Raw genomic sequence first — 16,004 nt, 5'->3', positions numbered from 1 at the left:
GGCGCGGCTGTGGCCGCTGTGAGCAGATGCATTTGTCAGCAGGGCTGGTACAGGGCAGACGCCCGGGAGGGCTGGAGGGCAGCCGTCCTCCCTCCCTACACGGGGCCGCAGCCCGGCCACAGAGCTGGGCCCAAACCCTGTGGCTGGCCCTCCACTGCCCTGCAGGCCCCCCCAGCCCCCCACCTCAGCCACCGCCCCAGCTGTGGGGAGGCCGGGAGGGGCAGGATCTGGATTTCCACCCTTGGGACGGCGGTGGGCTCTGCCCCCACCAGGGCTCAGGAGGCCGGGACCCCTGCGCATCCCAGGCGGGGTCCCCACGGTGCAGCCCCGCGGGCGTGGCCTTTCCCTGGCCCGCAGCCTGAGTTATCCAGTAGACGCCAGCGTGACGTGGGGTATAGCACACGAGGGCAAGCCCGCCGAGACAGAATATGAGTCCCCGGAGCCCAGACTCCCCTGAGGGCGTGGTCTCCACCACAATGGCCGTGTCAGCTGTGAACACAGGAGGTCGGACCCTGCGCCTTGGTGCACGCGGCAGGGTGTCCCAGGGACCCGCATTCACCAGACAGAGTCTGGAGCACGTGGTGTACAGGGGAGCCCGCCTTGCCACTCAGAGCTGCACGCCCGCTGGGAAGGAGGGCCCTCCGACCGAGGCCCCCATGTTTTCGTAAACCACCATCTCTCAAATTCCAGAGCGTTCCATCACCCCGAAAGGAAACCTGCACCAATAGGCAGCCACCCGCAGGTCCCCCTCTTCCCGCCCTTGGAAACCACTCTGCTTTTGGTCTCCGCAGACGTCCCTGCCCTGGACGTTGCGTTCAAGTGGGATCATGCGCTCTGCGGCCTTTTGGGTCTGGCTTCTCTCAGCACAGTTTTCAAGGGTTATCCATGTTGTAGCAGGTGTTAGTGGGGCCCTGCGGGTGACCTGCCCTCACCACAGACCCTGCCGGGGCTCAGACCACTCCTGGGGGTGTCGCGCCGTGAAGCCGGGGGACCTAGGGCCTCCGTGCCAGGCCCTCTGCCGAAGGAAGCCGGCAGGATGCCAGCCGAGACCCGCGGGCGCTCTTGGTCAGAGTAACTGCCCAGGTGGCTGGGGCGGAGGGGGCGACCCTCAGGGCAACACTGGCCGGTTGCTGGCTGCAGTCCTCACAGGGGATTGTTGACTCCCTGGAGAGAGAAAGCAAAAGGCTGCTTCCGGGAGGCCGCCTGGGTGGACGGTGCGGCACGGCCAGCGTCCATTCGTCTCAAAGCGCTTTTCTACTGGACGCTTCCCTCAGGACGAGACCTGTGAGGGGCGCGTGCGTGCGCCGGTGGACGCCGTGCCAGCACCCACGCCTGCCCCGCGCTCCGCCCGCTGCCGTCTCCGGCGTGGCCGCTCCCCCTCCGCGCCCACCTGGTCCCCCACCTGGGCTGGAGGCGTTCCTGGTCCGGGCGCGCACGGGCAGGCTTACAGAGCGCTGCTTACCACGAGAGGCGAGCGCCCCGAGCTCCAGGCCTGTTGGTCCGTCCCTCCGTGAAGACCAGGTCGGGGGTCTGGGTCGGGGAGGGGACGGCGCAGCAGTTCGGGGACAGGAGCGGGCCGAGGTGGGTGTGAGGAGCCCGGTTCACACGTTTAGGTGTGGAGAGGCCTGGCTGGCCCGGCCGAGGACCGTGGCTGTGCATGTTTACGTGGCGAGCGGGCCCTGAGTTTGTAGCTTTTACAGCTGATCCATGAGCAGCGATTTCCCTGAAGGAGGGTCATTTCTCCAAAGTGTGAGCAGCTGAGTTCACTGGGCCCCAGGCCAGCGGGGAGGCCCTCACGACTGCAGACTTGGGGTGCCCTGGGAGGTGAGTGCCTGCCCCTCAGTCCCAGGTGGCCTCCTCCAGAGTCACGGGCGATGCCCTGGAGCCGGCTGGACTTGGGGGGCACTTGGTGTTGAGGTCCTCAGCCCCCCAAACCCCGAGGGTGCGGGCTCCCCTGCGCTGGCCACCGGCCTCACACCTGTGTTTCTGGAGAAGCGTGCTCTGCGCAGGAGACCGTGGGGACGTGCCTCTTAACCAGAAAGCACTTTGAGGAGCCGTGAGGACGCGCCGAGCGGCAGCCTGGGCAACGCCCGCTGTGGGCGGGAGCTGTGGCCGCCCCGGGGCTCCCAGGGCCCGGAGCCGGGGAGACGGAGCGCACAGAGCAAGAGCCACGCCCGCCGCGGGGCTGAGCTGTGCTTCGGTCACCAGAGCTCACGGCTCGGGCGCTCCCTGCAGCCCCGCGGCCCCTGCTGCCCGGGGTGGGGCGGGGGGAGGGGGGCTGGATTCTCGCGTTCGGGTCACAGGTCGGTCACACCCTGCTCGGGCGGCCTGACGGTCTGCCCTGGGGCTCGGGAGGCATCTGTGCGCCCCCGGGCGGTACCGTGGACGGCGGCGGCAGCGTGGGGCCGCCTGGTCCCCGTCCCGGGCGCCTGCCTCCCTGGGAAGCGCGTTCTGGGTGGAGGTGCCAGCCCGGGCCTGCTCACGGCGGGCACCGCGCGCAGGGGCCCTGGAAGCAGCCCGCAGCCCCTCATTCCCTGGGGCCCCAGGTGGGCGATCCCAGGAGGCCCACGGCCCCCCGTGCCCCCGCCGGCTGCGGTCAGCCGGGATTTCCAGGATGAGCGTCCTCATCCCGGTGGTGCTTCGCTCCCAGGACAGTGCCGTCGGGCCAAAGGCAGCACTGCGGTCTGAGGGAGTGGACACCAGGTGAGTGGAGAGGGGCCGGTCAGGCTGGGGCGCGGGGCTGACCAAGAGCAGAGTCAGCCTCCCCCTCTGCCGCCGGCCCAGCAGAGGGGCCCCGACGCGCGGAGGAGCCCCCTCTCCTAACCGGCCCCCAGCCCCGCCCACGGGGCCTCGTAACCTGCCGGCCCCTCCACTCGTGCCCCTGTCCGTCTAGGCTAGACCCAGCCTCCCCGCAGGCCCTGGCAGCAGGGCCGCCACACTGCTTGGAGGAGGTCAGCCTTCCGCCGCCCGGCGCCGTGGCTCCCGAGGAAGGCGCGTGGGGCGCGGGCGGCCGGAGCCTGCGAGAGGCCGCCTCTGTGGACGGAGAGGGGACATGTCCCTGTCCACCCTCCCTGTCCCCCCAAGGAAGGATCGCGATTGGCGATTGGCCGCGCTTCGGGCCTTCGGATGGGAGTCCTCGGACACCACGCTCGGGAACCGGGACCTTCTGGAGCTTAGGAATCGAGAGGACGCGGAGCGAGGCGGGCTGGGGAGAGGCCCTGAGCCAGTGGGCCGGCCATCCCGGTGGCGCGAGCTGCCCGCTCGGCACTGTGTCCACATGCCCCGCGCTCCCCTCCTCGCCCCTACCGTGGCCCTTCCGTGGCCTTCAAGGGGGCACCCGGGGCGTCAGGCTGGGGGAGCGCAGCCCAGACAGAGGCGCCCACACCCCGGACAGAGCCTGGAGTCTCGGCTCCTGGGTCAAGCGTGAGGACGAGGTTGTAATGGACGCCCTGGCCTTCCCCGCCGTGAGCTGCTGAAGCAGCAGGTCGGGGGCACGAGCCCCCCGCCTTTTCACGGAGGGCTGAAGCTCTCCAGGCTCAGGCACGGGTGGTGAGGGTCCCTCCCGAGGGTCTCTTGGGCCCGCCCCTGCGCCGCCCTGCCCCTCCCCTAGAGCTGGGGACGCGTCCTGGGGGCGGGGCCCCGGCTTTGTGACACGTCTTGGGTGTCCATTTAGCGTTGCCGGGAGACCCGGCTCCCCTCACTTGGGCTTGGGCTGAGCGAGAGGCACCAGCGTGGGGCCTGGAGAGAAAGGACTTCGGCCACAGTTGCCAGGTCTGTGTGCAGGGGGCCCTGGGTCAGGGTCGGGGGGGCCCGGGCGCCACCTCGCGCCACCACATGGCGGGCCTGCTGATGGGCTGGCGGGTGTCCGCGTGGCCAGCGCCGTGGGCTCTGGCTTTCACGGAAGACCCACCCGCTCGGCCCTGCATTCTGAACTTGAAGTGCCCGGGGTATCAGGGTGACTCTCAGGCCTGATGGAGTAAATCTTTTCAGAAGATCTCTGGGAAACGGTGAGCGCGTGCGCTCGAGTCTCCACGCCTCCCGAGGGCCTGCCCTGTCTCACCTTCAGTGACAGGCTGGCTGGTCCATCTCAGGACAGAAGACTCAGCACTTGAACTTTATAAATGCCAGTTACATCGTGTCATAGGTAATCTCCTTGCTTCTTCTTCTGGGATACCCCTGTAGGACTCTGTGTCCTTGAAGTTCGCATTTGCACCACCGTAGATGTATTCTTTTTTCCACTGTCTGGTTCTTGGAGTATGATTTAGGGCTAAAATCTTAAATCTCCTTGCAGTACGGACATTGCTTCACTTTTTTTCTTTGTTTCTTATCTTACGCCCTCTTCCTTTTCCTCTTCCGGAAACCCTGACAGACAGACGTTGTGTCTGTGTCACTTAAATTTGCTCTCACAATTATCCCTTCCACACGGCTCTGTTTCAAGATCTGCAGTAATCCCTTGATGTGACCTTCCACGTGACTGGAGTTTGATTTTCGGCAACATCTTTTCTGTTAGTTGGCCCTTCCATCTGAATGCTTTCTTCTGGGAATCATGTTTCAATACCAAGCCTTACTGGGTTCTGAACCCCTGGTGCCTTGGTCGTGTTGTACACATGTGCTATTAGATGCTCATGAAACCCACGCAAACTCAGGGCTGCTGCGTCCCGATGTCCACGTGGCGTCACATCCAGAGGACCAGAGCAGATGACCAGAAGCTGTGGCCAGCAGCTGAAACCTGCTCGTAGGACGATCCCCAAGGGGAAGTCACAGCTCACAGAACAAGAGTCTTCGAATATTTTTCAACATTTCTGCCTCTTCCCAAAGTAACAACGTTAATATCAGCTATATTTTCTGTGCATTTCTTTCTGAAGAGACAATGAAGGCTGTGCACAGGGCCTTCTAACCTCAAAGTTCCACCTGTAACAGCTGTTAACATCCTTCCCCCCTCCAATACCCCCAAACACCCGGCAGCCTCCCTGGCCACGTGCCTCCTTTTCCCAGTGGCCCTGCCCACCTGACTGGCCGGAAGGGCCACGCTTCCCTCCCACCCCCGGAACGGCCTGTCCCTGTGGAAGGAAAAACACAGGACTCTGGAAATGTGGCCTCTCCTGCCACAGGGGAAACTTGCAGGATTTCTGGTGGATGAAAGTGTCACATGATCACACCAGCTAAAGTTGGCTTTTCCTGCCCCCCCTCTTGGTTTCCCCAGAGACGGGGACCTTTTCCTCACTGGGTCCCCCATATCCCATGAGTCTTCTGATGAGGCGTGTGCATCTGTAAACCAGCCCACGGACTCATCGCTGCAAGTGGCCCCCAGGCCATGAGGGGCTGGTAGCTGCCCGCCCTGAGGTCATGGTGGGGGGCAGGGGGGTGCCCCTCGTTCCTCATCCAGGGGGCCACGCCCCCCCCAAGAGCTGTTTTCCGCAACTGTGATGTCACCGGGGCCCCGGGCAATGCTGGGCCGTGGGTCCCGCCCGCAGAGTCCCCGGGCCACGAGGGCAGGAGCCCATGGCCTGCCATGCCCCGTCCTGTCTTGCAGATGGCGTTCTGTGCCAGGATCTTGAGTCTCTTGAGCCTCACCCTCTCGGGAACCAGGTCCAGGAAGAGCTGGAAGACTGTGCCACCCAAGCGGCCCAGGGTGAATGGCTGGTCGCAGCCCATCCACTACTTGCAGGTCGTGGCCTGGATGGTGTTCCTGATCGTGACCTTCACCACCTTCGGCATCTTCATTCCCTTCCTGCCACCCGGGTGGAGATACATTGCCTATGGTGTATCCTTTTACGGGGGGCGTTGCTGTCGTCTAAGGGGGAGGGGCTCCCGGAGGGGCCTCCGGCAGGCCCGGCCCCGGGCCGCCCGCGGAGGCGGCAGACCTGCCCTCCGCCCCGGCTCCCGCTGTCACAGTGCCGGAACTACCCAGAGCCGTCCTCCAGGCAGCCGCTGGCTCGGGGACTGGGCTACAAGTGCCCACCAGTGCTGGGGCCCAGAGAGGGTGCCCAGCTGGCAGCAGGGGTGGGAGGGTCCCGGGTGGACAGAGACCCCAGGAGCGGGGGAGCCGCAGACGGGCCACGCGCTTTCCCAACCATGGCTAAGCGGTCGGTCTGTGTTGTCCGAGAGGAATGGTGGGCTTTAATAAGGACTTGAAGAGCCCGCGTGCCCCCGCGAGCGGCAGGTGTGTGGGCCGAGGCGCCGACGTCTGTGATAACGCGGGGTAGCTGTGCTCTGGGCGAGAGACGTCCGCTCTGGATGCTGAGGTGCGTGTCAGGGCGGGCGTCGGGTTGGGCGTCAGGGTGGCGCGGGACTCCACCAGGAACCCCGGCCCTCACGGTGCGGGTCGCCACGCGTTACAGCCAGTGGACGGGCCGGGCTGCCGCGAACCGGGCATGGGAACCAGCTTCTGAGAGTGGGGTGTTGGCGCCTGTGGCTACACTGCCTGCCTCTTCTCCTAGGCTGCCCCGTGCCCCCGGCCAGGTGTGCGTAAGCGGTGGGGCCTGGGCGCGAGGGCGGTGGCAGGACCAAGAAGGGCCCCCTGTCTCCTGGCCCCTCTGTCTCCCGGGGCCTCCCAACCCCTTATCATGGCGTCTTTCAGCTCTGAGGAAGTGGAGAGAACGGCGCGATGGACCCCAGCTACCACGTACTCAGCTGCAGCAGTTAAGGTTTTGCCAGCGTTGTTTCACGTCTCTCACACGCACACTGAGTATCTCTAAAAATCCCAGACATCGTGAAATGTCACCGGAACGCCACAGCTTGCATCTGACAGAGACTTTTGTCTCCACACCACCATTCTTCTTATCTCACCTAAAAAATCCCATGGGAAGTTACCAAGATTGACACTTGTCATTTTGCAGAGGTGGGGCCCCCCCTGAGCCCCCGAGGCCCCCCTTGAGCCTCAATCAGTCAGAAAAACCAGGGCATCTGCTTGGAGTGCCTCTCACTCAGACGAGACCCATTTTTTCCCCCTCGAGGTCACAGAGATAGATTTCTTTGTGAAAAGGTTTGCAATGATCCAGTTCCTTAATAGGAAAAGAGCTCTTCAGCTTTTCTGTTTCATCTTCTGTCTGTTTTGGCAAGTCATGTTTTTCAAGAAATTTTAGTATTTTGTCTAAGCTGTCAAAGTTCTTGGAATAAAATTATTCGCACTAGGTCTTGTTATCTGTAGGATCTGCCGTGATGGCACTGCTGATCAGTCTTCCTAGGGTTTATCGCTTTTATCGATTATTCAAAGAGTCAGCTTTTGGACTTACTGATTTTCCCTGTTTTCTTTTTTTGAATTTCTGCTTTTATTTTTACTATTTATTTTCAACATGTTGTGGCTTTCATTTCCTCTTTTTCTACCTTCTTTTTTTCTTTTAAGATTTATTTTTATCTATTTATTTATTTATTTTGGCTGTGCCAGGTCTTCGCTGTGGCACGTGGGATCTTCATTGTGGCACGTGGGATCTTTTAGTTGCAACAAGTGAACTCTTAGTTGTGGCACGCAGGATCTAGCTCTCCGACCAGGGATCAAACGCAGAGTCTTACCCACTGGACCACCAGGGAAGTTCTGTTTTTTTCTACCTTCTTAAGGTGGAAACTTAGGCCATTGATTTTAGAACGTTTTTCTTTTTGTCGTATCTGAAGCCGTAAGTTTCCCCCTAGGTGCAAGCACACACAGACCTACAAATGCACAGATACACACACACAAATATACATACAATGCACAAGTCACCGACCAGCCACACATACGGGCACCCACTCTGTCACACACACAGAGGCACGGAGGCACAGAGATGGAGGCCAGAGGTCCGAGATGGAGGCCAGCAGTCCAAGCTGGTTTGGCAGGGCCGCGCTCCCCCTGAAGTTCCCAGGAACTGTCCCAGCTCTGGTGGCCTCAGGCATCCCTTGGCTGTAGATGCCGCCACGCCTGCGTCCTCACAGGGTTGTCCCGCTGTGCGTGCCTGGGCCCTGAGCTTCTCCTCTTATAGGGACACCGGTGGGTCCTGTGAGGTCAGGAGCCACCGTAAGGACCTCATCTCAACTTGATCATCTGCAAAGACCCCATTTGCAAGTACAATCATTCACATGTCCTGGGCTTAGGACTTCAACATCTTTTGGGGACACGGTTCAGCGTCACCTGTGGGTCTTTGCTTATGTGCTGGCTGTGATGCTGTATCTTCATTCTCTTTTGACCCAAAACTTAGCTGAGTTTTGGCCCTTGGAGCCTTTTTGAGTGTCCCCGTGTGGTTTGTCCAGTAGCCACTGTGAGCGCTTACCTGCTTTGTGCACAGCAAGGAGCCCCGGGGTCAAGTGCACCCTGTCCCACATGGACGGCCATTTCCTCCCAGAGTCCTGGCCCCCTGGTGGTCCCCTGCCTCTGGGTAGCTCAGCCCCCAGTCTGTGCGGCCCCCTCCTGCCTGTCCCAAGCGGTGGATGCAGGATGGCGTCCCTGGCTGTTCAGAGCTCAGACGGCCTTCAGGGCGTGTTTTCCGGTCCAGTTTCCCCAGACCCGCCACTGCCCCCGCGATGTTCCTCAGGCCCCGGCAGCCGCACTCGGGCGCCACGCTCTGGCCACTAGGGGGCGCCAGCGTCACTCGGCGCCTGCAGGGACCCAGGAGCGGGGAGGGCAGGGTCCCGGGTCAGGGCCGCGGGGTTTCCGGAAGCCGTGCGGCATTCCGTGGGCCCGGTGGAGACAGGGAAGCGTCAGCAAGGCTGCACGTGCAGCGTGGGGGTCAGCGCGCAGCAGCCTGGCCGCCCTCGGCGTGCGGAAAGCACTGGGCGGGGCGGGGCTCCCCTGGGACCCAGGCAGCGGCGGGGCAGCTCCGCGGGGGCCCCGCCCTCCCGCTGCAGGACCGGCGAGGCAGCCGTGTGACAGGGCGGGCATCCTGGGCTGGCGCCCGGTGCTGTTTGTTTACTGAACAAAGATAGTTGCTAGGGGACCGCCGCGTCCTCAGAACAGTTCGGGGCCCTGCTTTCCAGGGGAAGTGAGACGGCAGACCGGGTTCTTTTTATTATTTACTTGAACCTAAGACGCTCCTGAGATAAAATTACATCGAGAGTGAAAGCGGGCAGCTTGAGGGCGCGGCACCCCGCCCGCCGCACCTTCTATTCTGGGGGCTCAGCGACGGCCACTGGGTGTGTGACCAACAGCGGGAATGGCCGGGTCGTCTCTGGCCAACGCAGACGCGGGCAGGCAGGTGGGCCCACACGTGTACCTGTGGCAGACGCGCGGCGTCTGTGGGGCCGTGGCGGCTGGGCCCACCGCATCTGGGTCTCGGGATCCCCTGGGCACCTGCAGGCTTAGGGGCTCTGCAGGGCTGCCTGTCAGGCTTGGGTTGGGCCCCCGGGCACCTCCACCGTGAGGCTGAGGGTCTGAGCCTGGGCTGCTGTCCCCCCACTCTCCCGGGCTGCGGTCTCGTGTGGAGCCGAGTGTGGACGTGCGGACAGAACCCTTGGACCGCACTGGGCTCCAGCCTCCCAGCTGCCCTCCTGTCCACCCTCCTGGCCCCCGCCCCCCGGCGTCCGATGGGGACAGTCCTACTCTAGCTCTGCAGAGCAGGGCCGCACCTGGGCCGCAGTGCGACTTCCTGCCACATCTCCTGTCCCGGGCTGTGCCCCCGCCTGTGTCCTGCGCTCGGGACACGCTCCCGTTGCCACAGCAGCCACACAAACAGTGCTGCGTCAGCTGTGCCTCAGGCCTCGGGGAAGCGGGCGTAGGGGCACCAGCGTGCCCGGACCTTGTTGGCATCTCCAGATGGGACAGTGCAGGCTGGCCGCTGACCACCTGCCCACTGCCCTACACCCTGCACAGGAGCGTGGCTCAGTCTGCTGGACAGCAGGGGCAGGGAGGTCCAGGCCACAGGAAGGGCGTCCGTCCCTATGTGGCACGGAGGGATCCGGTCAGTCCCGTTCCCTGTGCAGGTCCCCTGGCATGGCTGGTCCTCGGTTCTCTCGCCCTCACCGTGGTCTCCGTGCCCCCTGGCTGGGCCGGGCCTCTGTTGCCCCACGCCTGGCACCCAGGGCCCTGGGTCTGCACGGGAGGCTGGAGGACAAGGGAGGCCAAGCAGCTTTGGCCAGACCAGCCCCCCACTGAGGCTCGCCGTGCACCGGGGATGCTTGGTCCAGGCAGGAGCGTGCCCGTGAACGCAAGCCCCAGAGCCCCAGGGCGGCTCCAGTGAGGCTGAGCTGACCGGCGGGGCCCGCAGGCCCTGGACCCCACGGCGGCGCAGCCTGAGAAGGACCCCCGAAGAGGGGCCTCCCTGCTCGGAGTCTGCACTGCCGGTGGGCCCTGTGCACGTGCGGCTTTGCCACAAGACCCTGTGGGCGGCTGGAGAGGGGCATCTCCCCACCACGCCCGGGCCGCCCTCGCAGGAGCTGGACCTGCGAACCCTAACCCTCCCGGCTCAGAACCGTCCTGGGAAGCAGGGCAGGGCTGATGCGGAGGCCGGGCGGACACTTCCTCCCCTTCTGTTTGGTTTCCATGGGGACAGTGTGTCGGTCCCTGGAGAGGAGGTGGAGAGGGTGGGATCTGAGGAGTTGATTTTACCCTGGGAGCCCTGGAGGGAGTGGGAACTGGATTGGGCCTGAGGGGTTGCTGGGCTGGGGGGACAGCGGGACACAGAGAGACAGAGACAGACAGTCCCGGCCGCTCACCACAAAGGCTCCCTCCCTCCCTCCCTCCTTCTCGCATGACACACCTCCCTGCCCCAAGGACCTCCACAGCCCGGCCTCGGCGCCACGCTTGGTGCCCGCGGACGCACACTGGCCTCCCCCGCTGTCCCGGTGAAGCTCAGCTGGGGTTGCAGGGCCGCGGCCTCCAGCGGGCCCTGCTCTGTCCCTCAAGGACAAAGGACTCGGGGGGATTCCGCTGGGCACGCAGGGGCCCGAGGGGCCGTTCCCATTCCCGGCCAGACACAGGCTCCCGTGGCTGCCTGGGGCCTGGACACCTGGCCGCCCGGAGCGGGCCCCTCGCGCGCGCTGCCCAGGCCGAGTTGCTCCTTGACGCCCCGCAGGTGTCCAGCGGGATTTCCCTCTTCTACGTCGTAGTGCACTTGATCGCTGTTTCCATTGATCCGGCCGAAGCCAACGTCCGCCTCAAGAGGAGCTACTCACGGTCTGTGCCCACTTTCGACCGATCCAAACACGCGCATGTCATCCAGAGGCAGCATTGTCACCTGTGCCAGGTCATCGTGTGAGTGCCCCCCCGTGCCGTCCCGCGGGGGTGGGCTGGGCCCGGGCGCACCTGGTCCCCAGCAGCCGACGGGCGCCGCCCCTTGGGCAGAGAAGCAGGGGCCCCGACACACAGCCCCCCGCCAGTCCGGGGCAGGAGCGCTGTAGCCTTGCGTCTCACACGAGCCTCTTCCCCCGACCGGATCACAGCCCGGGGCTGCTCAGGGCCCCACGGGGGTCAGTAGGCGGCCAGGAGGGGTCCGACTCAGCCTCCGGGCCTCAGGCCCGGGGGCCCCCACCGCGTGGGGTTGACCCTGCCGGCAGACAGGGGCTCTGACAGGCTGCCCCTCCCAACCTTCTTTCCAGGACTATGAAAGCCAAGCATTGTAGCACCTGCAACAAGTGTGTCTTGGGCTTTGACCATCACTGCAAGTGGATTAACAACTGCGTGGGGAAGAGGAATTACTGGTGAGGCTTCTCCCCACCCGGGCGTCGGGATGGCACTCACGCCTCACGCGGCTCGCCCCCCCCCCCCCCCACTCCGGGACGTGCCTCCTTAAGGGGCCTCCTACCTGGCCGAGCACCTCAAGGTCCACCTGCCGTGGGGACGGGTGAGGGGTGTGGCCCTGCTGCGAAGAGCCCCGAGGGGTCCCGACGGCGGCTCCAAGCACGGAGCTGGCTGAGAGGGGTCTCCTGGCGGGCGCCTCCCCGTGTCAACCGGGCAGGGTCGGCGCGGCGCGCGGGTGGGGGTCCTGGCACACAACGGGGTTGGCCTGTGCGGGGTTATCCGGGGCGTCGGGGGAGGACGTCAGGGCAGGTGTAAGGGGACTTCAGGTGAACTACAGACACTGTTTAACGCTGAAGACGTTAAAGGTATAACAGCAGGAAGACTAAAGGAAGGCGTTTTAGTGGAACCGTATTCCAGGAATTGCCACCCAGGGTTTATCTGTTCGGACGGGGAGGCCGTTCTCCGTGTCTTTCGTGCGCAGAGTGCAGCGGTGATTTGGGTCTAAAACCGAAGCACGCAGCCCTGACGGGTGTGCCTTTCGAAGGCAGTGGCGCCCTGCTCCGCGGCGCTGGCAGCGGCACCCCGGCCGGCCGTGCCCCCGGTGGTGGCCGGGAGGGAGCCGGGTCTGAACCAGCAGGAGAAGGGGGCCCGGGCGGGGCCGGCTTGGACCAGTCGCACCCCGTGTCTGAGCCTCCGCTCCCTCTTGTGAGCTGGGGCGCTTAGCGTTAGGGTTAGGGCCCTCCTCGGGCCTCCCGTAGGACCGAGCGAGGTCTCGGATGCATGTTGTGGGGCAGGAGAAACCGCGGGGCAGGCCCCCGGGGTCACCCCGAGAGCAGGAGGGAGAAGCCCAGAGGCCGGGAGCCAGAGGAGGAAGTGCTGCGGGGAGGCGGCCGGGGCGCGCCCTCAGCAGGGACACGCCGGGTCGCGCACGCTGCCCCGGGCCTGCCGGGCCCCGGCCGCGTGCCGGCCGGCTGCCCGGTCCCGGGCTGTGCAGCCGCCCGAGCAGGCTCTGCTCCCACAGGTACTTCTTCACGTCGGTGGCCTCAGCTTCGGCCGGACTGCTGTACATGGTCTCCATCCTGCTGTACGTCTTCATCCAGTACTTCATCGACCCCGCCGGGCTGCGCACCGACCCACACTACACGGGTATGCGCTGCCCCGCGCCCGGGCCTGGGCCTCCCCTCCCGCCACCTTCCCTTTGTGGGGCCACGCAGGGCAGCCGGGGTCGAGCACCTGACCAGACTGAGTCGTGGGGTGAAGACGCTTGAGCTGGAATTCGGTCTTCACTGGCCAGCACGCGACCCTTCTCTGTTTTTCTTCACTTAATTGTTGGAAGCCGCGTGGCTGTGGTGTCAGGTCCCCTTGGGTCACAGAGGACTGTATCGTGGAAATGCCCCAGGTGGTGGCTCTGACCTTCCAGCTCTAGTGAGAGTGGGGAGGGCCCAGCGGGGCAGCGCAGTGGACGCCGGGGTCAGGCTCTGTGACCTGGGCACCTAGTTACCCTCTCCCAGCCTTACCTTCCGGGTCCATAAAGTGGATCGTGATACCCACTGCAGTCAGGAGGGGCTGCAAGGGTGCTTAGGTCAGGCGGAGCACACCTGGGCGAGGAGGAAGGGCTCACCTGGGCAGGGAGGTGCTCACCTGGGCAGGGAGGAGCTCACCTGGGCAGGGAGTCACCCCCTCAGGCTGGTGTTCCCTCCCCCACTGCCACGCTCTGTCCCCAGGTACTCACCTGCTGAGAGGTGCTACCTCGTGAGCAGGAGCTGGATGCATGTGTCTCTCCCCCTCTCCACAGGCATCTCCGATCAGAACACGTGGCTACTGTTCCTTCCGTTTTTCCCTGTGAGGACGAGCACCCCTGTCTTCCTGGGCATCGGGGTGCTGGTGCTGCTGCTTGAGCTCATCAGCCTCCTGCTGCTTGGTCACCTGCTCTTCTTCCACATCTACCTGCGTACGTGCCCCCGGGGCTGCCCCGCGTTGGCCAGCCTTTGCCCCTGTGTTCACGTGGGTCCCCGGGCAGGCAGCCTCTGCCAGAAACAAGCTCAAAGCACAAAGGACGAGTCACAGGAAGAGAAGAAACACCCCACGAGGGGCAGAAGGGCTGAGTTCTGTTCCAAGACCTGCGGAAAACATAAAGGAGGTTCAAACAGTGGTCAGTTAAGGTGTTCAGAGATAAAAAGGAATAGAACCTGTGAGGCAGGAACAGGACACTGTGGAAAAGAACAGGGAGATTTAGAAAAGCAACAACCAGAAATCCTAACGATGAAGAGCATTGAACTCAGCGATGGGGTCTCCACTCACCACACTCGCTTGAGGGAGAACCGGTGCTTTTCTCGTGTCCACACGGCAGCTGCCCGGGGCAGGCTCCATCTGCCTTTAAAATGAGGGGAGGCCGCCCGTCCCGCACCCTGTGAAGCCTTTGTTTGGAAGTCACAACCGTCACCAACCTCTGCGGCCCCGAAGGGAAGGCGAGGGGCCTGTGGCGGCCGTGCCGGGCGCTCCGGCGCCCACCATCCCCCGCTGAGCCAGAGACGAGCGCAGAACCCTCCCTGGAAGCGCCGGACGGCTCCCCCAGCTCCCGCGTGCGCGGCGGGGCCAGCAGGGCCCCGGGCTCAGGGCCGAGGTGTGCGTTGGGGGCGTTGCGTCTGTCCAGGCCGAGCGCGCCCAGGCGCTGCTCTCCGCGCTTCTGCAGCTGATGGGGACGCGGTGAGTCCGCAGGAGTGAGGAGGGGCCTGGAGAAGTCAAGCCCACAGGACTCGGTGGCCAGCTGGACATGTACGCACAGGAGTGTCCAGGGGCTAGTGGTGCCACCATCACCGAGGGTGAGGACACACAGGAGGCCTGTACCGGGGGAGACGTGCTGGATTCAGGACCGAGTGGGTTTATTTTAGGGTCTTTGGACCTCCAAGAATGGATTTCCAGGAGAACGTTGGGATTTAGCGATTGTCGGTTACAGTAAAAGTACCCTAGAACGTACCTACTTAACATCCTCGCGACCCCTCAGTTTCTGCGGGGTCAGACTCCGCGCAGTGGCGAGTCAGAATTCAGTCCCGGCGAGCGCTCGGCATGCGATCCGAGGGAAACCCTCGGGCCGGAGGCTCAAGGAAGAGCCGGGCACCGCAAGCGGGAGAGAAAGCGCCGTGGAAGATGCTGAGGAAGAGGAGGATCCTCCAGCTGCCCGAGCTGGCGGGTGGGCCCCGCGAGGCGGGTGGACGCAGGCGGACCTTCCTCGGTGCGGCCGGGCTCCGGCCACAGCTCCCAGGCTGCGGGCCGGGTGAGGCTCTGCGTCTGTGTCCCCTCCTCTGCTTCATCACCGCGGCCCGATCACCACACCTCGCGCGAAGTGCGCTCAGAAGAGGGTGAGCGCCGGAGGCACGCAGCGGCGCCTCACGGTCGGGATTTGGTGGCGTTTGCGCAAACCCACACGGAAGAGTGAACATTTCCGTGAGAATACAAACGGTCACGTTTACATCCTCAAACTGTGACACAGGTTCTGAGGGAATGTGTGCAGTTAACCAAGAAAGATAAGGCAAACGAAGCAAAAGCCCTCGTAGGAACCCCCAGGGAAGGGGACGGGGTTCTAAGCCGCGGGCCCGCCGCGGGGGAGCGGCCAAGCGGGCCTTGTGGGGCCTTGTGGGGCCTTGTGGGGCCTTGTGAGGCCTTGTGGGGCCTTGTGGGGCCTTGTGGGGCCTTGTGGGGCCTTGTGGGGCCTTGTGGGGCCTTGTGGGGCCTTGTGAGGCCTTGTGGGGTCTTGTGGGGCCTTGTGAGGCCTTGTGAGGCCTTATGGGGCCTTGTGGGGCCTTGTGGGGCCTTGTGAGGCCTTGTGGGGCCTTGTGGGGCCTTGTGGGGCCTTGTGGGGCCTTGTGAGGCCTTGTGGGGCCTTGTGGGGCCTTGTGGGGCCAGGCGGCCCTCTGTCTGCTTCTCAAGCAGCAAATAGGCTTCTGCGGGCGGCCCTTTTTGCTTTTCAGAAATGACGGTCAACCCTCTGTTCTCACGTTTGTTAGTTTTCAGGGAAAGTTTGGCCCCTCCGCGAAGGCACACGACTGACACGGGCCCAGAGCATTCTTTCGTTAATAGCGCTTTTCTATTGACAAACACGTTTGAGAGTCTCTCCTAAGAGCCTGGGGTCCCCCCGCCGCATGTGGGAGCTGGTGTCTCACCTTAATTAAAACGGAGCTGGGCTCAGCACTCCCCCGTCCACCTTGGCTTTACGGGCCTGTGAGGGACGCAGGGCCATGGCTCCCCTGCCCGGGATGGGGCTGGTGGGCCCAGCAGGTGCGAGGAGCTGCGGGCCGTGGCCCAGGGCCAGCCGGGCTTGGAGTGGCCTGGGAAGCAGCCCCCAACGCCCCGGACCACAGAG

At 64.1% G+C, this 16,004-nt stretch overlaps 1 protein-coding gene across 1 annotated transcript in view; it reads left to right on the top strand.

The window, feature by feature from the left end:
• Nucleotides 1-476: 476 nt before the first annotated feature.
• LOC114486774 (uncharacterized) overlaps nucleotides 477-16,004 on the top strand; it is a 37,977-nt gene continuing 22,449 nt past the window's right edge. The window contains exons 1-11 of the mRNA XM_028493318.2: nucleotides 477-664; nucleotides 2,304-2,461; nucleotides 2,547-2,703; nucleotides 2,894-2,995; nucleotides 3,085-3,200; nucleotides 3,331-3,464; nucleotides 5,534-5,764; nucleotides 10,980-11,158; nucleotides 11,503-11,604; nucleotides 12,666-12,790; nucleotides 13,440-13,595. Of these exons, the coding sequence (XP_028349119.1) occupies nucleotides 477-664; nucleotides 2,304-2,461; nucleotides 2,547-2,703; nucleotides 2,894-2,995; nucleotides 3,085-3,200; nucleotides 3,331-3,464; nucleotides 5,534-5,764; nucleotides 10,980-11,158; nucleotides 11,503-11,604; nucleotides 12,666-12,790; nucleotides 13,440-13,595 (1,648 nt within the window). The remainder of the gene's footprint in view (nucleotides 665-2,303; nucleotides 2,462-2,546; nucleotides 2,704-2,893; nucleotides 2,996-3,084; nucleotides 3,201-3,330; nucleotides 3,465-5,533; nucleotides 5,765-10,979; nucleotides 11,159-11,502; nucleotides 11,605-12,665; nucleotides 12,791-13,439; nucleotides 13,596-16,004) is intronic.

This window comes from Physeter macrocephalus, chromosome 8, assembly GCF_002837175.3.
Source record: "Physeter macrocephalus isolate SW-GA chromosome 8, ASM283717v5, whole genome shotgun sequence".
Taxonomy (NCBI): Eukaryota; Metazoa; Chordata; class Mammalia; order Artiodactyla; family Physeteridae; genus Physeter; species Physeter macrocephalus.
This window is presented reverse-complemented; position numbering and strand designations above follow the sequence as displayed.